The sequence below is a fragment of the Salvia hispanica genome, chromosome 3, assembly GCF_023119035.1.
Source record: "Salvia hispanica cultivar TCC Black 2014 chromosome 3, UniMelb_Shisp_WGS_1.0, whole genome shotgun sequence".
In the NCBI taxonomy this organism is placed as follows: Eukaryota; Viridiplantae; Streptophyta; class Magnoliopsida; order Lamiales; family Lamiaceae; genus Salvia; species Salvia hispanica.
Genome location: NC_062967.1, coordinates 55,539,954 through 55,564,771, shown reverse-complemented (window position 1 = coordinate 55,564,771; position 24,818 = coordinate 55,539,954). Strand labels below are relative to the sequence as shown.

At 35.5% G+C, this 24,818-nt stretch overlaps 2 protein-coding genes across 5 annotated transcripts; both read left to right on the top strand.

The window, feature by feature from the left end:
- Positions 1-109: 109 nt before the first annotated feature.
- Positions 110-3,418, top strand: LOC125211753. Of its 4 annotated transcripts, none has more exons than XM_048111666.1 (5): positions 110-351; positions 947-1,035; positions 1,302-2,218; positions 2,433-3,046; positions 3,127-3,418. In XM_048111666.1, exons 3-5 carry the CDS (start codon positions 1,325-1,327, stop codon positions 3,233-3,235), a joined length of 1,617 nt encoding a protein of 538 aa, XP_047967623.1. In that variant the 5' UTR covers positions 110-351; positions 947-1,035; positions 1,302-1,324; the 3' UTR covers positions 3,236-3,418. The 4 variants fall into 4 exon arrangements, with proteins under 4 accessions (XP_047967623.1, XP_047967624.1, XP_047967625.1 ...); XM_048111667.1 differs by lacking the exon at positions 110-351 and adding an exon at positions 663-764; XM_048111668.1 differs by lacking the exon at positions 110-351 and adding an exon at positions 775-870.
- A 17,096-nt stretch (positions 3,419-20,514) lies between these two features.
- LOC125216478 (putative wall-associated receptor kinase-like 16) lies at positions 20,515-23,067 on the top strand. The gene is made up of 3 exons (XM_048118193.1): positions 20,515-21,435; positions 21,516-21,695; positions 21,769-23,067. The coding sequence occupies exons 1-3, from the start codon at positions 20,577-20,579 to the stop codon at positions 22,962-22,964; spliced, it is 2,235 nt and encodes a 744-aa protein (XP_047974150.1). The 5' UTR covers positions 20,515-20,576; the 3' UTR covers positions 22,965-23,067.
- The last annotated feature ends 1,751 nt before the right edge of the window (positions 23,068-24,818 follow it).

The window sequence follows — 24,818 nt, the reverse complement described above, 5'->3', positions numbered from 1 at the left end:
AAATTGATTGAATATAGAGTCTGATTACCATTAATGAAAAATATGTAATGAAACTTTTAAAAAAAGTATAGACGAAAATGATATAATAGAACCCTTAATTAGGCTTGGAATCCGAGGATGGGTTTGCCTCTATGTACCAGCTCATATTTCGCCTCCATTTTCTTTCCGCTTCTGCAAATACCTCTGAATAATATCGTGATTTTATGTTAGATTCAATTTTTCAATCTTTGTGTGATTTAGGCCGTTATGAATGTCTCTTTCGATACCTTTTCCTCTCAATATTTTTTGCTATTACTCTCACTGAAAGGGGATTTTGGCAGTCTTTTTGTGAATTGGTCTTCTCTCAAACAGGTATTTTATTGTTTCTTATCTCTATTTTACAAAAAAAATAATATTTTCTAGGAAATTTGGTTCGTTCAGATTTGATTGTTTTAAACTTTTAAGAGAGTAGCAGCCAAATGATGTATTTGTGTTTTTGACTTTGAAGCTTTTTGAAAAACTCAAAAAAGGTTTGAAAAAGTAGGGGGACTTTATCTTGTCCTCTTCTTCACCTTTAGACAAAGAGTAGAATCCAAAGCTTACCGTGCCTGATTTTTTTTTTATAGGCTATTTACTTTTTTAGTTCTGTTTTATAATGTTTCTTCTAATAAAAAATAAGTATGACGTTGGAGCTTTTGCATTTACAATTATTAAAACTGAAAAAGATGATTCATTGGTGAAGATATACAGCCATGTCTAGAAAAGGCAAATGTGATGATTTTTAGGTATTCATTCATTTATTTAAAAGCACTCTAGACCAGAAAGGATGCATTTTTGTATATGAAATCAACTTGTAATTGTTCTTCAAATTGTTCCAGGCTGCATCTTTGAGTAATTATGATGTTTCAGATTGTTCTAGTAACTGATAACTTTATGAATAAGCTAAAGCTTTCCTTATTGGTGGCAGAGTTTGAAACTGGATCCTGTGAAGCAAAACCTCAGAATTCTGGCCTTTGATTGAATTATAACGTTGTAGTTCCGCGTGATGAGATTAAGGTCGGTACAGTTCAATATCTAGCACTTTTTTCCTTGTTTTAGTGGATGACTTGTCTGTGATCATATTTGTTCACCTAAACTTGTCTGTGGCTATGCTTTCTATATCCTGTTATCTTTACTGATTCAGTTTTGTACTCCGTGTCACATAATGAATTGATTGTCTTTCAACTAAAATATTTTTGTTATTTAATAAAAAGTTGTCTGAAGTTGAATTTGTATTAACAATCTTTCTGAGCCTTCTCCCAAATTTCAAATGTATTTGGCAGCATCTTTGGCCTGCTGAAGAATCATGACCATGAAGGAAAATTGTAAAGAAACCACCTTTGACTCGAGATGTTTAGGGCAGAAAACTGATACAGTAGCATTTGGAAGTAAAGAAAAGTATGCGGTAAATATTTCTAGGATGGATGCCAGTCTAGCAGAATTAGAGGCAAAAGATAGAGATGACTGTTCGAACTTTAAAGTTTCCGATGACTCTTCTATTGATAATGAAAATCGAATGGCAGCTTCTCTTTGGAAGGATGGTCAAAATGGACTCTCACATCATCTAATAATAGATAATGAAACAATAGATTTTTGTGTAAAAGAAAGTAAAGATAGACAATCACACCATGTAAACAGTTGGGATAAGGATGCAGATTCATTATCTTCGGACTCGTTTGATATGGAGAAAGAGCAGGGAAGTCCAGTGTGTAAAAGTTTTGACACAATTGAAGAGTTAGCAGATTGTAATGTAAGTGATTACAGAGATTCCAGTTCTCCATTGTTCACCGATAACAATGTATTGGAATGTTGTCTTCCAGAGTTGGAGGTTTGCTATAGAGATATTGATTGTGAAACGTCAAGGGATATATGTGTCGATGAAGGGAGGCCTGAGAAAGATTCAAATGCAATAGAAAGTTCTATGTTTCCTCTGTCTTCTAATGACAATGACGATCTTGAAGCCAGCGAAGATCTATCGTTGGATGCCGATAGCTTTACTGCTGACCAATGTAGGAGCAAAGATGATAATTTTGGCAAAATGTTCATCTCTCGGGAAAAGCTAGATTCTTGCCTAGAGAATGCAGTGGAGACGAATGAAGCATGCTTTGGTGGAACTGGCAAGGCTGAGAGCGATTCTTTGTATGATTTCCTTGGAGATAGGAAACTTCCAATTGAAACATATTCTAGTCTGCCTAACCAGGTTTTTGTTACCCAAATTTGCTTCACCCACCATTTTTGTTCTAAGTGGTTGATTGCTCTGAGCTTTGCTAAACACACCAATTGGTGTTCTATTATATTGCTCTCTAGTTGCGTGGCTTGCTATCTGTCGCATGAACTACTACAGATTGCTATACAATCTTGTGATGCTTTCTTATTAATGAAGTTGATTTATATTTCCATTCTATCCCTGGCAGGTTCTTGATCAAGAAGCACTAGCTGGATGTGCTGCTTCATCATCAGACGAGGCAGGAGGCATGGGGAATGATGTTCGAGGTAGCTGCCTAGCATACAATAGCAGGATTGAAAATGAAACCATTATTTTCAATTTCAGCTCCCCTGATGGGTTGATAGTTGGAAACAGCATGGCTGAAGATGTTGAGGAACGGTCTACTAAGTTGGGGGATGTAAATGCTGAAAATCTTCCTGCTGTAATGGAAACTAGTATTCAGTGCACAAGCGACTTGCCGCAACAATCCCTACTAAGCAATGAATGGAATTCTGATAGTGGGTCCACTACAAATGAAGGATCCCCGAACAATATACAAGCGAATTCAGATGATGGCCTAGGTCAGTCTCCTAGCAACAAAAGCCCAGCTGCCACAAATGAAGCACATGCTTCTGAGGCAAACAACGATAAAAGGGAATCCGGAGACATCCCAGTTGCTAACCAGTTACAACAAGATATGGGGGAAACAAGCTTCTCTGCAGCTAGCATGATCACTTACTCTGGGCCAATAGCTTATTCCGGGAGTGTCTCTCATCGATCTGATGGAAGCACAACGAGCGGAAAATCTTTTGCTTTCCCAGTGTAAACATTCTCCCCTTATCAAGTCTGGTCTCCCCTTGTTGTTTCATCATTAACCATGTATTTGTCTCTCCTCTTTGCAGATTACAGTCCGAGTGGAATAGCAGCCCAGTTCGAATGGCGAAAGCAGATGTGAGAGGTTTTAGGAAACACAAGGGTTGGAGATCAGGTCTCCTCTGCTGTAGATTCTAAGTGATAGCTTTATTAGTAAAGAAATATACGTGTGAAAATTTTAGAAATGGAGAATTGTAAGTATGTGTTTTGATTGTCAGAGCTGCTGCCATGTGATATTTATTTAGTGTATACATGAGCAAGGATTAAGCTATGTCCAACGTTTTCTTTCATTCTTTCCTCTCTTGTTAATTTATGTGTTAATATCGGTTGCAAAGTGGGAATCATTGTTTGACCTGATAGACTCTGCTAACTTTCCTTGAAGTTACTGAAATTATATCCTTCGCTCCCACTTTAGGAGTCCCAATTGAGTTTAGTATTAGTTTTAAGAAATGTAAAGACAAACTGGTGAAAAAAAATAATGGAGTGTTAGTCCTATTTTTATATAGTAGTATTAGGTAGAATGTGGAACCTATTATTCCCCCAATTCTAACTAAGTTGAGTTATAATTCTTTTTGGGTTATTCCAACTAAGTTGAATCATTTCATTTTTGATAAAAAGCTAAAATATCTAATCACTCTTACTTTATTCAATCACCTATTTTACTTTCTCTTTATCTTTCTACTTTATTTCTCTCTCTTACTTTTCAGCACAATTTTTTAATTTTCGTATCCAAAAGTTTTATTCAACTTAGTTGGGACGAAGAAAGTACTATTTATAGAATATTGTAAGTTGTAACTATGACTCCTAATATGAGACAGACTAAAATGAAAAATTGCAATTCTTAAACTAGATAAAAGTAGGGGTGGGTAAACGGTCGGTTAATCGATCTTAAATATTGGTAAAAAAACTAACCGGAATCGACCCGATATTTAGTTCGATTACTTAACTAACCGGCTCGGTTAGAAGTAAAACCAATCGATTATCAGTTATAACCGAACTAACACTTCAACTTTTAATTTTTCACTTTTCATCTATTATTATTATTATTGTTATTATTATTATTATTATTATTATTATTATTCCTATTTCCTAGTAATACATAAATTTGTTTATCACTCCAAAAGTTTAAACTTTAAATTATCTAAAAACTTTTCTAGGATAATTAAGTGAAGCGATATCCTATTTTTAAAATAATGGTTATACACTTTATTGATTTTGAGATATTATAAATGATAGTAACACAAATTAAAATAGACATTGACATAATTCGGAAGCAAATTACATTATTTTTCTATTATGATGCCACATAAAGCAGTGGAGAATCAGTGTAATATTGATATGATATTTTAAAAGTATAAAAATATTATAGAAGTTTATTAATCAAAAATATAATTGAAATTAAAATTTAATTTAATTTCGGTTATCGGTTATAAAATTCCGAACCGGTACCTACCCGAACACCGTGATTTTCGGTTATCGATTAACCGATGTCCAACCGGTTTCAGTTCGGTTCTCGGTTAACCGAATAACCGAGAGCGTTTACCCACCCCTAAACAGAAGTATTTAATTGGTGAAATCGAAATCTTCGACTTGTACTATATCCTAGAACCCACCGGTGACACCATGCTAACACAATTAACACCATAACCAATCCTAGTTCACATGCAATTATATATTCCATTCGTCCTATAATTTATGTCACTCCTTTTTAGTTTGGCTCATAAAAAATTGTCACATTTTTTTTTCTTTTCTCTTTAAAAAAATTCTCTCTCATATTAATATAAATATACTCCTTTTGTTCCATAGTAGTGTAGACATATCTTTCCGTCACAGAGATTAAGAAAAAAAATGTATTAGATGAAAAGATAATAAAGTAGGAGTGGGGAAAAAGTAGAGAGGGAAAAATAAGAGCGAGAAAATGTGTTACTACTACTTTTTAAAAAAAGAAATGACTCTATTACTATGGAATGACTATGGAACGGAGATAATACTATTTTCTTGGTGAAATTGAAAAATTGAAACTCTTAAACTGGACGGAAGTATTTATTTGGTGAAATCGAAATCTTCGACTTGTACTATATCCTATGCTCAGAACCCACTAGTGACACCATGCTGACAAAATTAACACCATAACCGATCCTAGTTCACATGCAAATTATATATTCCATTCGTCCTATAATTTATGTCACTCCTTTTTAGTTTGGCTCATAAAAAATTGTCACATATTTTTTTTCTTTTCTCTTTGAAAAAATTCCCTCTCATATTAATATAGTAGACATTTCTTTCCGTTACAGAGATTAAGAAAAAATAATGTATTAGATGAAAAGATAATAAAGTAGGAGTGGTGAGAAAGTAGAGAGGGAAAAATAAGAGCGAGAAAATGTGTTACTGCTACTTTTTTAAAAAAGAAATGACTTTATTACTATAGAATGACTATGGAAAGGAGAGAGTACTATTTTCTCTTTCCACTCAATACACTGGCGGATGGGGGAGGGAGCCGTTCAGAGAGAGCCTAACCTTTCCCTTGAATCAAGCCGAAAATAGCATATCCGCCCCTCCGTGGACTGTAGAAATTTATTTGTTTTCAATAAATTGACTATAAAGTGTAGTAGTCCAATGGTTTTGATGTTGGGTTTTTAACTAAGAGGTCTAGGGTCAACCCTTAACAAGAACATATTTATTACTTTTTTTATTTATCAATTCATGTTTCTTCTTATTTTCAAAATATTTCTTTTAAATACTTTATGAAATCTAAACTTTTACTAATTTGCATATATTATGTTGTTATATTTATTCTTTAGTTGAAATTATATTTAATCTTGTGTTAATGTTTTTTAGTCCTAAAGTACTTATAATTTGTGATCCATGTATCTTAATTATTCTCTATGTAACAAAACAAACATCTTAAATATTTTTGAAATCTAAATATTACTGCTCTACTTATATCACTTTTGATATAATATTTACGATGATTTTAAATATATATAATATTTACACTAATTTTATATTTTTAAATGAATAATACATATTTGCAAGTTAATGAATAATATTTAATTATTAAAAATAATATTTAAATATTCAATTTCACCTCCGCCATTTTTCAGGGTTTGGATCCTCTACCTCTATATACAAAACAACATATCTTAAAATGCCGTATTATTACCCAAGTGTATCATCTATAATGGGACAAAAGGAGTAACTAATTCTATGTATGCGATGTGATCATTAATCATTATTGCACACAAAAATCTCTCTCATGATTCATGAGTTGATATGCAATTGAGTTCTTGAAATCATTTTTGCAGCCAACTGAAAGAGCAGATTTTGTATAGGGTCGTGTAATCAACTAATCAGAAAAAGACTCCTAATCTAGTCGTGTCGCCAGCACGATGACCTAAAACCTGATATCAACAATTTTCTCAACCCACTTTTACTGGCTCGTATAGCGGAGCAAGGGTCGAATCTCACAGAGATGGATGAGTGCGAAATGTGATTGTGGTGTTCTGGAAGGGTTGGTTAGCTACCACGCTTGGGTTGAGGTTTTCCTAAACACTAAACTCAAAAATGACCTATACTCTATTGACTGGTAAGACGGTCTCATATCGGGATAAGGTCGTGTACGTGAAAAGATGGTTTATCAGACTTGAGTGCATGTGAAAAGTAAGAGTTTACTAAAAATGGACAGATAGTGACTGAAACAAATATCCCAACGAACTGGCTGATGAATTGCCAGATCTGCAGAAACAAAAGCAAAGGACAAAAGGTAAAGTAGCTGAAAAAGCATAAAGTGGTCCACAAATCAGATTTGGTTGTTGTCTTCTCCAACAAGTATGCACATACAGCTGATAAACACAGACTCCATGAACAACAATTCAAACAACATCTTTCACAACTTAATATCCAAAATTAAAGCTAATTCGAGAAGATTAAAACCGATAATCATAGATTAAATAGACTGACTAACATGTCAGGTGGCGACAACTACGTAATCACAAATCTCATGCATCAAACTTCAATTCGAACGATTAATCAATTGGAATTTCACTTAATCATTTCAAATCTAAAACTACTCAAGAAGATTTATGCATAAAACACTTGGAAATTTATGCTAACTACTAGATCTAACTAATATAGGCAGAAAGAAACACGATTGCAACCGAAAGATAAACAAAAGCAAACTTCCATTTCATAGCTACTGGATCTCAAAACACAATAATTCAAAAGCATAGCAGAAATGAAAATTAAACAGTAGATCCAACGGAATAAACAAAGCAAGAGTTTAAACTACGAAAACAAGTAAAGATTGTTTTGCCCCTCGGGCGCTAAAACGGTATTCTAGCGACTACAACGACTGGATGAGGTGATGGTGAACTTTTCGCCGGCGGAATACCGAGGTCTTCAAGTGAGCATGACTGATGGCGAGGAACGAGAAGTATCGGATCTAGTCTCCGCAGCGGACTCGAGATTTCCGAGTGCGGTTTCTAAAATGTGAGTTGGTGTGTCTTCGTGTGTTTTCCTTCATGCGACCTTCTATTTATAGGGTGGCTTGCCCTAAAAATTAGGGTTGTTCTTCCTTGTGCATTGTCGCTTTTGCCCCTTTAAGTAGTTGGCCGTTTCCTAGCAATCCTCTCTTCTCCATCTCGAGCCTTTTGGCATGCATCCTGGTCGTATTGCACCCTTCTGGCGTCCTTTTCACTTGAGTCTCCCGATCATTCTCCTGCTGACTTGTACCCTTTCCTACACACTTAAGCAACCTTTCTTGCAAATAATGCACGTTAAGCTCACCTTACTAACCAGTAACCAAAGCCTAGAATGTGACTTATCACCAACCCTACCTTAAAATGATTTTACATGATGTATTCCTTCTATTCCAATGAAGTTGAGTCATATTTCTTTTGGTATGTCCTTTGGTAGTTAAGTTATTGCCATTTTTGTTAAAAAAATTATTCTGTCACTTACTTCACTCTATCCATTTTAACATTTAACAAATCAATTTCTTAAATCTCGTTTCCAAAAGAAATGCTCCAATTACCTTGATATGAAGGGAGTATATTTATATTCTCTTTAGAATAAAAAATAATGTAAAACTAAGAAATAAAACAGAGATAATGATATTTTTATTTTGAAAATATGTTAATTAGAGAGGCTTATCAGAAAAGAAAAATATATTACTCCTCCGTTCTGCAATAGTTAAAACGTATCTTTTCGGCACGCGATTTAAGAAAATTTATGTTAAATGAGTTAAGGAAATGAAGAATAAAGTAGGAAATGAAAAGATAGAGAGATAAATAGAGAAAAAAATAAGAGATAGTAAATAAGAGAGAAGAAATGTGTTGACTTTTGCTAAAAAATGAAATGACTTTACTATTATAGAATGTACCAAAATAACAAAATTACTCAACTATCGCGGATCGGGGGAATATGATTTAAAGTAGAAGGTATGGAGTAGGTATAAAAGTAACAAACAACTCTACCTCATGAATCCGTGATGGAAAAGGGACTCTATCCTAATAATTTATTACTCCATCTATTCCATAAAAATGTGCACTCTTTTCTTTTTAATCCGTCCCATAAGAATATGCACTTTCCAATGTTTGAAACTCTTTCTCTCTATTGGAGTGAGACTCAATTTTCCACTAACAATACTTTATTTACTTTTTATTTTCTACCTCTCTTACTTTCTCAATTATGCATTAAAACTTATGTCCAACCTAAAGTGTATATTCTTGTGGGACGGATGGAGTAATAACGTCCATTGTATCCGTAATCAACACACACCTTTTTTTATGAATAGGTATATCATAAGTCATAACCAACTTAATCTATTCACTCATCCCATTACTGAATAAAATGCAATATTTTCAATTAACCAATACTACAGACGTACAGTAATACTCCACCATCCTATAAAAATATGTGTATTTTTTCATTTTTGTCCGTCCCACAAAATATGTGCATTCCATTTTTGGAAGGCTAGCTATCCCAATTTATAATTCATATACATCGACTTATTTACAACTTATACCACCATTAAACACTACTAACAATGTGGGTCCCACTATCCACTAAAACTACTTTAACTACCTTTCTTCTCCTCCTCTCTCTTACTTTCCGAATTTTATCTTAATTCATATGTCATATCAATTGCCTGTACTTTTATCGGATGGGAGTACATTTTTTGACTCACTGTACAATTTAGTAGAACTCAATACTCACTTTAAATAATACTAATACTTTTCTAAAAATATTGTACCAAAAGATGTATAGAACGTACTAAAAATCTGTAATTTTATCTTAAGGGGCCGTTTGGTAGCTATGTTTCGCTTAGATAAGAGATTAATCCGGGTTTATTTGTGTGTTTGGTAGTTATGTTACCAAACATAGTAGCCCGTGTTTTGCATCCGACGCGCACAAAGCCCACTAAAAATCTTATGTTTTAATCATATTTTGTAACTACCCAAAATCCTATGTTATTTATGATTTTTGTTGATGTCAATGTGTTGTTCTCACTTTATTTATATGATATTATACTTATAATTACGTAATACTTGAAGACAATTGCTTTTGTTAAAACAAAAATATACTCTGTACGATTTCGTTCAATCCACAAACACTTTAAAACTTCGGAAAAATTTGAACGTATAAAATTTGGCACTTGATAAAATATTTTCATATAAAATTTGTCCAAAATAATCAGTGATAATTCATAAAATTTGTCCAAAATTATTAATGCTCACAAAAATGGAATACCAAAATAAAGATACGTTTTTTTGAAGACGTTTAGCTTGGAAAGATGCTAATTTTTGCAAGGAGTTTAGCTTGAAAAGATGCCAATTTTAAACAAAAATATACAATTTTATAGGAATTATTAGGGCAAAATGAGGATAGTTTAGTAATTAACTTAAATTAATGAGGATAATTTTGGCAATCATAATTTTAATCCTTGCTTGTGACTTATTGTACCAAACACTACAATAAGATAATTCACAATAATCTTAGTCTACCAAACACCCAATATATATAAATTAACTAATCTAAACTATGATTACTATCATAATGGTATCATGTCTAGTCGAAACATGACATAACTACCAAACGGGCTCTAAAAGTGTTGGTGTTATGTATTAATTGACATATTCAGATCAGGTTGTGATATTGTTGGAAAGAATTTTGAAAATATTGCAAAATTAATGAGAAGATTAGACGTGATCAAGGCAGAGATATCAAGCTAGAAGATGTTAGGTTTGGTATAGTGAAAAGCATGTTTCGAGCAAGTTTCACCCAAATAGAAACTTACTTGTATACGTAAAACTCTATAATCCACTTTTAACCCGATTCAGTTTTATTCGAGCAGTTTCGCACGAATAGAATAAGTATATTATTACATTGTGTTTGCTTGTGCATTTATAAGATGTTTTATAAACATTTAAATGTATAAGAAGTAAACAAAGTCTAAGTCTTTTGCTTAGTAGACTGGTTTGTGGGCGTCGATATCTGCCGGATTTTGCACTGTTTTAAGGCCATTATTTGGTCCGTTTTTGTTATCAAAATCACTCTACATGTCCATTATTTGTATATTCTATACATTTTGGTATTTTGACGTGTTTTGTGAGAAATGTGCAGTTTTTACTTTGTTTCTTCCCTAAGTTAATCATGATGCTTCATAATTGAGTGACACAATTATGTATGATTCAATACAACTTGCTTCATAACTGTGACAGAGTTCTAGCGAGTTAGATCCACTTAGTAGACACTACGGTTAGCTTCCTTTAATAACGGCACTGTTAATTGAGAGTGAGGACTTTTCAAGGGTCTTAGGAGCTTTTTGGAGTTACGTGTTAGGATTGACAACCCTAATGTTAGTAATCAACGTTTGTATCGCATGAGCATAAGCTAGGTGACTCGTCCTTTCAAAGTATTAACTGTGCTAGGGTATTGTAGTTTGGAATTTGTATAACCATAAAAGCGAAAGCACATCCCTGGAATTCCCCTTATCTCTATACTTTTCTCTCCGTGATTTGCTTGCATTTAGTTGTTTACTGTTTTTAATATTTACTGTTTTCAAAAGTTTCCAAAAAATTCTTGTTTCTCCAGATAGTAATTGAGTTCTAGTAGAAGATAGACACTTTGTGTACATCTTCCCCGTGTTCGATACCCGGTACTAACCTTTTGCTATACTATACCTACTCTGTATACTTGCAGGTATTTATAGTGCAAATAAAAAGTGCATCAGCGACGTCCACTTTAAGGTAACACAGTCGGTTCTATGCAATGCTTTGCAAAAGAAAAAGAAGAATTTCACAACCCGGATAGGCTTAGACTACCTATCGTGAAAGGTTGCAATGTCAGTCCGATTATTTCTAAGCCTTACTGAAATAAGATGACGTTGGTGTGGTATAACACTTAATGGCTCTAACAACAAGACGTGTCTTTATGCTATCTACTGAAAGACTAGGTCTTGATAAATAACTATTTCTTAATCTACATACGTTAGCATTGAACATACGGTATTGATTATGCACTACTTTGACTTATCAAATGGTGCGGGTTTTTCGCAACCCAATAATCCTGATATATTGGGTAGTGGTGATTAATATCTAGCGGTGCTAGGATTGCTATTATGTTGAATCGTGCGCGGGGTGAGTCTCGTTTGATAATGTCCTCAAGAGAAGCTCGAACAAGGTTTTATTATTCAGAAAACTAGCCAGTTGGAGTTTTATCGCTCTATGAATAATAATTAAGTGTTTCTTGCTAAGTCCACTCTTGGAATTAATAAGATGTTAATTAATTAAGTCCATAGCAGACATTAATTAATTAATCAACATTTATATCTTAAGCGCGGGAAATAAATAATATAAATAATGGAAACCCGGATTACTTGTAATTTCGGATTTGGATGTGGAGTGCAATATTACTTCTGTAGTGGCTGCTCGTAATATTCCAATATAAGCTTGTATTAAATTGTGGGTTCAATATAATTAGTAAAAAGCTAATTGGGGGAGCCCATATTCAAAACCTTCCATAGATCCCTGACTGGGCCCAATATGAACTTAATATAAATAGGAGAATAAAGGATAGACAGAATTAATTAATCAGTAGTAGAAATTTTCGTCCCCCTCTGGTTTTAGAGGAGCTCGAAAATTCTTCAGCTCTCCTCCGTAAGGAATTTCTGTCTTCTTTTATTCGAGTTCTAGTATTTTGATAAGATCAACCCACCCTGATATCGAGATACAGTTCGGGAACCAGTTAGAAGATCCGTGGTCTAGTATTGAAGATCATCACGTGGAGAAGGCGCGGGTAATCGACGATTCTTTGCAGAATCAAAATCGGTAACTCTAAACCGTAGAAATCATTTTTAGGATTTTTATTTTCTAAGCATGAATTGTTTGCGTTCTAGCATGCAATTATCTGTTTAACATGTGAACTGATTAATCGCATAATCGGTCAAATAGATCCGTGTCTGATTTATTTGTTTTGTACAAGTCTTCCGTTGTGCAAGGGGCACCAAACCCCAGCAGAAGATTGATACCATTAATCATTTAGAGTGAACTACAAAATTAGTACCAAGAACACGGGGTTCACACATTTTTAATATTCAATATTTACAAAATCTTATTTACTCCACATTTACAAAATCGTATTTTTAGTAAAAAAGTTTCATAATCCTAAATGCAGTCATTTTTACTTTTCTACCCTTTAGTCCTTGAGGGGTATATTTTTCTATTTAGTTTGATTTGAGGACCAAACTTGTGATTTTTGAATGTTTATGTACTTCTTTTGTAATTTGTTAAGGACCAAAAATCGTTGTGTATTAGTAAATTTTTATATATTATCTCGAAACAAATTATTTAAATCTTTGTAGTGTTATCTAAAAATAAATTGTTAAATCTTTGTAGTATTATTTTAAATTATTGCATAATAATCAAGAAATTAATATGCATTTGTAGTAATATTTAGAAAATATTGAATGGTTATTTTTAAGAAGACGGTATCAAGAAACATCAACTGATCAACAACACCATATCATTTTTCTAATAAGCCAGCAACAACAAACGTCAACAATACCATTTCATATTATGAATGTTATAATATCATTTTTTTAGTCTTATATATATGTTTAATAACATGCAATTAGGATATAATTAGAATCGTCATAAAATTATCGTTAATTTGATATATTTTTTGCAAGAAAATAATTTATATTTAAAATTTTGAATTATTTAGGAGGGAGAAAGTGAATTCCGTACTCCCTCCGTCACAAGATAAGTTGTCACGACCGCATTTTCTAAAGATAGAAAACACGGTTGATCGCGACTAGTGGGTGATTTAAGAAGCGGGGAAGAAAGGGGAAAACAACACAACTCGACCATAGCTCGAAAGAAATGGGAATAGCTTGAATAAAATCAGAGAATCATTTCGACAATCAACAACGCGAAATGAATATTATCTCAATAATACCTGAAATCATAAGAAATACTATTTAGTGGAAACATTCAAGAGTAGAATAATATTATGTATGAAGACATAATAATATATTCAGAACTATTTATTTGCTATCTTCTTCACTTACATGCTCAACATCATCCGCGCTCGTCACAGCTCAACCTGCACACAGGGAAAAACACATGCAGGGCTGAGTACTTGATGCACTCAGTGAACTTATGCCGAAAATATTTTGATAAAATAAAATCATGTTAAGCCATCTTTGAGTGTACTCGGGTTTAACTTTAAAATGTCGAGAAACATTAAATTTCTTCAACTTTAAATATGGCGATCGGCCGATCTACTACTATCATCATCAACTATCACATACCAAATCTGAACTATCGTGTGGAACGAGAATGTGGCCACAAACTCGATCACTGGACCGACCGACCCAAAAGACAGCTCACAATACCTATCTGGCTATCTGTGTACACTAGCCTGAGTAAGGGCTCATCCATTAGTCAGACCCGAATTCGTTAACTATTAAAGTCTAGAGGGAATCAAACCCAGTAGACAATCAGATTGACAGTTCCAAAAAAAAAACCAAAATATGGCAAGACATAACATATTTGCAAAGAGATACATTATTCATAATTTGACAAAATATTTCAAAAATATTTTAAAAGAAAGCCCACCTCAACAGCTTAGGATTTTCCTGAATCAAACGTCACCTCCGACCTTAACTGGTGTGCGAACAACCTTCTTGAAAAAAAAAAAACAATTAAAGTACACATGAATCTCGAGAAAATAAACATTTAGAATGCATGCATCTTAAGGTTCAATTATTCTCGCTCTTCTTTAGGAATTTCGTTGGAACTTGAAATTATAATTAAAACGTTTGATTTAATTAATCCTCGTTCTTTCCTTGGGCTTCATAAATTACGATTATTTGCGGCCGCCTGAGGTGTTGCCGGGCGATGACGGCCGGCCGCTTGCATCTTCAAACTCTTATCGACAATCTCGTACTTCTTCATCCTCTTCGAAAAGTGTTTGGGAATTTATTATCTTTCTCGTGTAAAAAGAAATAATAACAGAATGCGATTCCAAGTAAAGAATTTAATTTGAGCTCCAAAATTATTTTATAAACCCATAAATCCAACCCCCTCAATTTAATTAGCCCAACATAATTTAGTCAAGGCCTAAAACACAAAAACAATTGAAAGATTTGGGAACAGACAACTCCCACCCATCGTATTCGTCCCCAATCTCTCTTCCTCAACTAAATAAATATATACCGCCTCCATCCACCATTTAAAGAGCCATTTTGACTCGACACAGATTTTAAGAAATTATTTGATTTTATTAAGAAAAGTAAAGGGAGAAAGTGAGTGAAATATGCAACTCATTTAAAGTAGTACTCCCTCCATTCCATAGTAACAGATGCATTTCGTTTTGCTCACTCGTTTTAAAAAAATAATTATAAATAGTTAAAGTGGAGAAAAAGTAAAGTAATAGATAGAATAATGAGGAACTCAAGAACGGGATCATGAGTGAAGCTCATGAGACTCCATACACTGCTCACCCTGGAAGCATGAAGATGTACCAAGACTTGAAGAAGTCATTTTGGTGGAATGGCATGGAGAGGGATATCGCGGCATTTGTGGAGCGTTGCTTAGCCTGCCAACAGGTGAAGGCTTTACATCAACGACCGTATGGAAAATTACAACCGTTGGAAATACCAGAGTGGAAGTGGGAGCACATCACCATGGATTTCGTGACGGTTTTGCCAAAGACCCTCAAAGGAAACACCGCCATTTGAGTGATTGTAGACCGACTCACCAAATGTGCGCACTTCATACCGATTCCTATAACTCATGGATCGGACAGACTAGCTCGTATCTACATAAAAGAAATCGTGCGATTGCATGGAGTCTCAGTGACGATTACGTCTGATCGTGACCCGAAGTTCACTTCAAAATCAGTGCGAGCTTGGAACACGATTGAACTTTAGCACGGTGTTTCACCCGCAGTCCGATGGGCAATCCGAGAGGACGATACAAACTCTTGAGGATATGCTAAGAGTCGTGGTGCTCAACCGAGGCGGAAGTTGGGAGACCGCACTACCGCTAATTGAATTTGCTTACAACAACAGCTTTCAAGCAACAATCAGCATGGTGCCGTATGAAGCATTATATGGAAGAAAGTGTAGATCACCGCTCTACTGGGATGAAGTTAGCGAACGAAGGGTACTCGGACCCGACGCAGTCGAGGAGATGATTGAAATTGTTCGACAAATCCGGGTGAGAATGAAGGAAGCCCAAGACAGACAAAAGTCTTACGCTGATGTCCGACGGACCGACTTGCAATTTCAAGCCGGCGACAAGGTTTTTCTCAAGGTATCCCCGTCGAAAGGGATAACGCGTTTCGGTGTTAAAGGAAAGTTGAAACCGTGTTTCATCGGTCCTTATGAAATTCTTGAAGAAGTAGGACCCGTAGCTATCGATTAGCGCTACCGCCAAACCTTGGGAACGTACACAACGTCTTCCATGTGTCGCAGTTGCGGAAGTACATGTTCGACCCGAAACATGTGATTCACTATGAGGAAGTTGCTTTGAATCCGGATTTGAGTTACGAGGAGCGACCTCAGATGATCTTGGACCGTAAAGTTCAAATCTTGAGGAACAAATCTATTGCCAGTGTAAAAGTACTTTGGAGAAACCACGAATATGAGGAAGCCATGTGGGAGCTCGAGGATAAGATGATGGAACTGTACCCGGAACTCTTCCCATGAAGTACCAAATTTCGGGACGAAATTTCTTTTAAGAGTGGTAGGATGTAACATCCCACTTTTTCGAACCCTAATTTTTGAGACGTGAAATTTTTTGCATTAAATGCTTTTAATGCTATGATATATGTGGATTAAATGATGAGTGATTTATTGCAATATGGAGTTGTGTTTGAGTTGAATAGTCAAACTTGTTGAATATATAACGTGGCTATGGAATAGTCAATATTGTGAAAAATATGACGTGGCCGTGGAATGGTCAACGTCGTTGAAAATGTGACGTGGCGGTAAAAATTGAATGGTGGATTTGGTGATGCGAATATGTGAATATTATGATGCGGGGGAAATAATATTGTGGTGAATTATTTTCCTAAGGGATGAGTGAGAATTTAATAGGAGCATTATATAACTAAGTGGAATTTTCGACCCCTCCTATTTATTGGAAAGAAATCCTATTTTTTTTCTTGGATTTAATTATTGCTTGGGATAATTATCCGAATTAAATCCAAAGTTCGAATATTCCTATTTATTCCATGATATTTTCGAAACCCCTATCATACTATGGAGATTTTCGAAATCTCCTAATTTTATGGGAGAAGGGATTTTATTGTTATATTATTTGATCCCTTATTTATTCTCTTCCATAAATAAATTCAAATATCCTAGCATATCTTGCCATATCTAAGAAGATCTTGCCATATCCTATTTAAATTAGGATTTTAATTAAATTCCTTGTGGGGGGAATGAAAATCACGCCTATTTCCTTTTAATTGGATAGAATTATTATTTTATTTTGCTCCGTGATATTTTATTCTACTCTGTGGAATATTCATATTAAATCATAGGCTAATTAAAAGGCCTAAATTTCGAAATCCCCTATTCTCTCAACATTTTTAACGCCACTACAACCACCAAATCTCCTCCAAATCTTTATTTATTTAATTATTGGGTTATATCTTGCACTCTATAAATATAAGAGGGAGAATCAAAAACCTAGCATCGCAAAAACCGCCCCATCTCTCCCTCACTCTCGTCGATCTCTCCCACTCTCTCTCTCAAAATTTTCTTCTACTTTCTCCATTAGTTCTTCATCTTGTGTGAGGAATTGAAGTTGAAATTCAAGAATTTGTTGAAGAATCAAGGCTACTACTTTGTTTCTACCATTCATTCTATCGAAAAGGTATTGTTTTATTTGATCTTTTCTTCCTCTACCGATCAATCGGTGTTCTTGAGTCCACATGCATTTAGATTGAGTGAAGGGGAAAACAATCGATGAATTTGTGATGCATATGTGTGTGTGTGTGACCGTGTATGTGTGTGTGACCGTGTGTGTGTTGCACGCCTCGGTATGCGTGCACATGTTGTGTGTGTGTGGGAAACACTCAAGCGTGACACGATTTGATGATAAATCTGGAGTTGTTGTGCGAATAAAAGCGTTACGATAATCGTACTTTGATTTTGAATGGTGATATTAAAAATAATTGATGGGAAGAAGGGAAACGTGAGAACATGCATGATTTTGATCCATGATTGAGACTTACTTGAAATACATAAATTAAAGGTGAGAACTCGCGCTCACGGAGTGATAGCAAGAAGAAGAACATACTTGTGACCTAGGAATCGAGGTGGGCTTTATTCTTAAACTCTCTCTTATGTTGCAAATATATGAAAGTGGAGCGATAAGGGTGGATTAAACTGTTATGTCATGCCTATGATTTTTTTGGATATTGTGTGTGCCTGATGCCTAGTTTGCGAGTGCGCTCCATTAGGCTATAGGGCTATATAAACGAATTCGGGTCTGAGTAGGGCCGCAAACCCTATCAGGCTAGTGTACACGGGAGATCGGGAGCCGTCCTTGCTAGTCGGCCGGTCTCGTGGGCGAAAGTGTGGCCACACTTCGCCGCACCATGATATTGTTGATTGATGAGAAAATGGGAGGTATTGTTTGACTGGCCAGTCCATGAAATATTTTTGTGATACTCGATGCTATTCTTTAAATAAATGCTAAACCTCGAGTTCACTATGGTAAGGGTGGCAACATTATAAAATGTTTTGGCATGAGTCCACTGGGTATGTTTAAAATACTCAGCCCTGCATGTGTTTTCTCTATGTGCAGGTTGAGCGGCGACGGGCGGTCGATGGTGTTGAGACAGAGTTGAATCGAATAAAATGGTTGTTTGGAACTTTGAGTGTAGTCGTGTCTTCATACATGGCTTCGCTTTCTCTTGGATTGCTTCCGCTGAATTTTTGAAACTATTTATCTTTGGTTGATTTGAACTTATTTCTTTGAATTGGAATATTGTGAAATATTGCGTTTTGTTAGATTTACAACAAACCCTTGACTTTTGAGCTTAGCCTATGTTATCTATTAAATCTTGATTTTCGTGATTTAGCCGTTGACTTATTGCCTTGATAGTTCATTAAACACTTGGTCAAATCTCTTTAAATGAAACCCTAGTCTACGTTCTTGTTGCCTTTAAGTTCGCCTAAGTAGCAGTTGCCGTATTTATTAAACCCTAAAATGTCGGGTCTGTTACAAATAGGCCCAAGGAAGTACTTGAGCTCGTTCATACTGATGTGTGTGGACCAATGTCAACCGAGGCAAGGGGTGGTTTTCGATATTTCATCACCTTTATTGATGACTTCTCGAAAATTGGATACGTCTATTTGATGCGCTACAAGTCTGAAACTTTTGACAAGTTCAAGGAGTTTAAGGCTGCTTGTAGAGACGCGTCATGGCAAGAGTATCAAATGCCTGCGATCTGATCGCGGAGGCGAGTACCTAAGTGCCGAGTTTTTGGACTACTTATTAGCGTCGGGAATTCAATCCCAACTGACTGCGTCGGGCACACCCCAGCAGAATGGCATAGCTGAAAGAAGGAATATGACCTTGTTAAATATGGTCCGATCGATGATGAGTTATGCACGGTTACGAATTTCGTTTTGGGGACATGCCTTGCTATCAGCAAGCCATATATTAGACAATTTAACTTCTAAATCAGTTCCTACTACCCCATATGAGTTGTGGACTGGGCATAAGCCCAATCTGAAACATCTCAAAGTGTGGGGTTGTCCGGCTCATGTTTTGGAAAATGATCCAACTAAGCTGGAATCTAGGACGGAGGTATATGTGTTTATAGGTTACCCTAGAGGATCGAAAGCTTATGAATTCTATAGTCTCCGAGATAAGAAAGTCATTGTGAGCACACATGCCACATTCTTAGAGGAAGACTATGTAATGAATCATAAGTCCAGCAGTGAGATAGCTCTTGAAGAGCTAACTTCAGTCACAAGTTCCATTAACCAAGAACAGACACCTAGTGTAACAACAATTCCAGAAATTTCAACTAATACACCAAATGTTGTAGTGCCGCATCGCAGTGGGAGGGTCTCTCATGAGCCCGAAAGATACATTGGTTTGGAAGAGTGCATGGATCACTCCTCGGACAGCAATGTACTTGATCCCTGGAATCTTGCAGAGGCGCAGGCAGATGTCGATCATTGCGACTGGGTGAAAGCAATGGATTCAGAACTACAATCAATGGTAGAAAAAGACGTTTATGATTTGTCCATCCTACCCGAAGACTGTACTGCCATTGGGAGCAAATGGATATACAAAAGATATATGTTTGGTTAAATTAAAATTTATATCAATTTAATGATACATATATTAATACTATCAACTATTATTACATAATATATCAATTACTGACTCAATACTAATTAGTTAGTTAATTTATGAATATCAGTAGAGTTTTGTAATAATAATTAATATATTTTGTAATATAAACAAACGTAAATGCATCAAAAAAATTGATATAGCTCTCATATTAGTCAATATATCAGTTCTAAAGTGAACCAAGCCCATTCTATAATGCATTATTACATATATAGCATTTCCGCGTCAAGGAGGGGGAAAGAGACGTAGATATTGGAGAGTAGTAGTAGAAAAGAATTGGTACTGGTATTAGTAGCAGCCAATCAAATGAATTATTTATTGTCAAGATGGGGACTTTTCATCATAGATATTTTCTGTCTGCTAGCCATCGCCTTCAATAATTTTCGAATCATTATTATTTGATCAATTTTTTTCACGGTTCGGTTTTTTTTTTTTCATTTATTTTTATTTGTTTAAAATTAAAAAAAAATCTTATTTTAAAATCTTTTTTATAAAACTATCAGTGCCAAAGAAATCAAAATACACTAACACCACTACCCAAGATGTGGCCATGATATTCCAATCATTATTGAGAAGCAAAGAAACTCAATATGCTGGTAATGCTCATCTTCATATTGGTCTCCGTTGTCTCATCATATGGTAATAATTTCCCCATAGCTTTGCCAAACTGCGACGACACTTGCGGCAACATAACCATCCCATTCCCTTTCGGCACCAAACAGGAATGCTACATCTCAAAACAATTCTGGGTGACTTGCAACCACACAGCTTACGATCCTCCGAAGCTCTTCTGGTGGGACACACATATCGAAATCACTAGAATATCCCTTGACGGACAGATGACGCTGCTGCGGTCCATAGCGTATGATTGCTACGATAGGACTGGCGCAAGATCTTCCAACTTCACTTCTTGGATAAATCTTACTAAATACTTCACGGTGAATAATACCGGGAATAAGTTCACCATCGTGGGGTGCGATGCCTACGCCTACGTCTCAGGGGATAGGCTCAACCGCAACTTCAAGACCGGCTGCACCGCCATGTGCAGTTCGGAGGCTGAACTGACGGATGGGGAGTGTGCTGGCGTCGGGTGTTGCCAGACTCCCATTCCCAGAGATGCGTGGCGGATCCAAATTGAGGTCAGTAGTTTTTACAATTACACAGAGGTTTCGGAGTTCAACAACTGCAGCTATGCTTTTGTTGCTGAGGAGTCTGCCTTCAAGTTTTCAAAGGATAATCTCACAAACTTGGCTGACGTTGAAAAGCTTCCTATGCTGGTTGATTGGGCCATCGGGAATACCACGTGCGAGGAGGCCAAGAAAAACGCCACCGGCTATGCTTGCACCATTGACAACTCTGAATGCTACAAACCTGTAAACGGCTATGGCTACCGCTGTCGTTGCAATAGTGGATTTGAAGGAAATCCTTATCTAACTCATGGATGTATAGGTATTACTTAGTATAACTATACTTTTGCAAATACTCCTTGTCTTTTACTCCACTACTAACGCTATTTGTATATCTTGCAGATATTAATGAATGCGAAAATAAGACTCTAAACAATTGCACCAAGAATGAGTACTGCAATAATACACAAGGAAGTTACACATGTTCTTGTCCCAAACATTTAGATGGTGATGGACGAGGTGAAGATGGCTGCAAGCTTGCCGCAAAGAAGCAGAATATGATGATTGCCTTTATCTTCATTGGTAAATAAACATTTTTGGATTCTTGAAACATATATGTATACTCCTTTTTTAATTTTAACAAACAAGCAAACAGGAGTTGCCTCTGGGATTATTACTCTGCTACTTGTTGTCATCCTACTCTACATGGAACTCAAGAGAAGATCGCAGAGAAAGAAGAAGCAACGATTCTTCCTCCAAAACGGTGGACAAATGTTACAGGAGAAACTGGCGAGGAGAGAAGCCTCATCGGACATGGTCACCATTTTCAGCTCATCCGAGCTCCAAAAGGCTACCAACAACTTCCACAGCAACATGATCATTGGCCGAGGCGGCTTTGGCACCGTGTACAAAGGCGTTCTAGCGGACAGAAGAACCGTTGCCATCAAGAGGTCCATAAGAGTTGATCCCACACAAATCGAGCAGTTCATCAACGAGGTAGTTGTTCTATCTCAAATCAACCACAGGAATGTAGTTATACTTCTTGGTTGTTGCCTAGAAACAGATGTTCCGCTTTTGGTCTACGAGTTCATTAGCAACGGCACCCTTTCTTCACACCTTCACAATGAGGCTAAGGCGTGTGCTCTTGATTGGAGCACACGTCTGAAGATCGCTGCAGAAACTGCAGGGGTGTTGTCATATCTGCACTCTTCAGCTTCTATTCCCATCATACATAGGGATGTCAAATCGGACAATATCCTCTTAGATCACACTTTTACAGCTAAGGTGTCCGATTTTGGAGCATCAAAGCTGGTTCCAATTGATCTCGAGCAGCTGTCCACTGTAGTGTTAGGAACTTTGGGATACCTTGACCCTGAGTATATGCAGACGAACCAATTAACAGAGAAGAGTGATGTTTATAGTTTTGGAGTTGTTCTGTTGGAGCTAGTCACAGGACGGAGAGCATTGAATTTTGATAAGCCGATAGAGGAGAAGAGTCTAGCCAACTATTTCCTGTCTGTACTCAAACAGGATATGTTGTTTGAAATTCTTGATGAAAAAATTGCGAGGTCAGAAAATATGGATCAAATATCTTTGGTTTCTAAGCTAGCGAAAGATTGCTTGAGCGTGAGAGGCGAAGATAGGCCGAGCATGAAGGAGGTGGCAATGGAGCTTGAAGGGCTAATACTCGGAGGAAAGCACTCATGGGCACGAAATAATGCAGACAATGCAGAGGAGATGGAGTCTTTGCTATCAAATAATCCAGATGGAATGAGAGGTGTGAGCTCAAGTGTGGGATATGACAGCATTAGCAGGGATCATATTGTTTTACCAATCAATGGAGGAAGATGATATTTTACTTTAAGAATTTATGTGTATATGTTCATGTTGAGTTTTGTGATTTAGTATTGTGTCACATATTGTGTTTTGTAATATCAAATGACTGTTTTTGTTACTTCTCTCGTAATTGCTAGCACTGATGTGAAGTCACATATTCGAGGTATTTTTATCATAATAGTATATCATGAATCTTCAAAGGTTTTAGCAAAATTTTTAGCACCAATACAATTTAGAAATGATAGTTAGATAAGTTCCATCACAATAAGGGGTAATTAAGTTGTGAATACAAAATGTTTTATAAGTGTTTTAAAATGGTACAAAAAGTTATAATATTTTCTTTTTACTGCCTTTTTACAATATTGTCAAATATACATATAGTATATTTGTATTAACATTAGTGGTTCCATGCTGTGATATATGAATATTAAAATGTAATCAAATGATAATTATACCATCAGTGAAAATTGTACTAGTTTTAGTTTTGTTGTTATGATTTGATTAAAAATAATACAAACACCAATTATCATACCATTCAAACCAATTAACAATAAGCTTTGGGCTACTATTACAAAATTTCAAGTCTTACAGAGATGAAGCTTTGGGTTTATGGATATTCAAAATTTATTAATGAAGAAGACGAAGTCTCATTTTGGGACCAAATAATTTAAAATTTGTTGACTCCAATAGACATTAATGAAGAATGTATCGTTTCGCTTTTGCTTGTTAGGCCATTCGCATCATTGTCTCAATACCGTTTCAATACCGTCTCATCACTTCATTATTTATGGCCTGATTGTAATTTTTATCTCATCTCTTAATTAAGAGAAAACATCTGTATCCCCACATCTCTTAACCATCTCATCCCTTAACTATTCATTCAATTTCATTTTTTATTTTTATTTCCAACAAATTCAATTAATATTTCATTGAAATATTAAATTAATACTAATAATTCATAAAATCATTAAAAACTATGAAAATTACAACATCCGAAAATACGAAAAATACATAACTGGAATCCTAATATTACAATTTATTGAAATCCGCATAATCATGGAAAGTGATGCGGTAATCATAGAGTGTTTGAGTGATAATAGAGAGTTTTTTATGGTGGATAATTTGTGGGAATGATTTGATATTTATAGAAGTGATTGGGGGCTTAAAAAAAATAGAAAAAAAAATTAAAAAAGTTGAAAAAAATGGCTATAAATGGCTAGTATTTTTTGAGAATTTATTTATTTATTTATTTATTTTATTTTTTTCAGAATTTTTAAAAAAATTAAAAAAATATATTTTTCAACAGATATAAACAACGCTCACTCGCGGGTTCGCCTGTGGGCGTCACGAACGAACGGGAGCTCGCCACGTGGCCAACGCGCATGGCTATCTGGCTCGCCAGCCACATCTTCGCTGAGAGACATGGGACGTGACGAGACGAGACGGCGTTCCTGTATCACTATCTTGATGAGGTCTCGTCTCTCCGAGACGAGATAGAGCCCGCATCGAGTGATGCGAATGTTCTTAGGATTTTACTTTTTGTATCTTGCACAAGCTGGCATGCGAAATTTGCATTTACTATCCTTAACGTCATTTGCCTCAAAATCTGGACACCTTCAGTATTCAGTAAAAAAAGAGTATTTCATTCATTCGCTAATAGATCTCTCATTTTTTACCGGCTCAAATTTTAAGAAATTATTTAGTTTTATAATAGAAAGTGGTAGAATAAGTTAGTGGAAGGTGGATTCTACTTTATTAAATTAATTTTATAATAAAATGTTAGTAGAGTGAGTTAGTGGAATGTGAGAACCATTTTCCAAAAGTAATAAAAGTAAATTGAGACATTTATTAGGAGATGGACGAAGAAAA

What these genes read in the sequence shown, in the direction of transcription:
- LOC125211753 (XM_048111666.1), top strand. Translation starts at nt 1,325, where the DNA reads ATGACCATGAAGGAAAATTGTAAAGAAACCACCTTTGACTCGAGATGT. An exon ending in ATTCTAGTCTGCCTAACCAG is followed by an intron (nt 2,219 to 2,432) that starts GTTTTTGTTACC and finishes TATCCCTGGCAG; the next exon opens with GTTCTTGATCAAGAAGCACT. An exon ending in AAATCTTTTGCTTTCCCAGT is followed by an intron (nt 3,047 to 3,126) that starts GTAAACATTCTC and finishes TCCTCTTTGCAG; the next exon opens with ATTACAGTCCGAGTGGAATA.
- LOC125216478 (XM_048118193.1), top strand. Translation starts at nt 20,577, where the DNA reads ATGCTGGTAATGCTCATCTTCATATTGGTCTCCGTTGTCTCATCATAT. An exon ending in TCTAACTCATGGATGTATAG is followed by an intron (nt 21,436 to 21,515) that starts GTATTACTTAGT and finishes TATATCTTGCAG; the next exon opens with ATATTAATGAATGCGAAAAT. An exon ending in GATTGCCTTTATCTTCATTG is followed by an intron (nt 21,696 to 21,768) that starts GTAAATAAACAT and finishes ACAAGCAAACAG; the next exon opens with GAGTTGCCTCTGGGATTATT.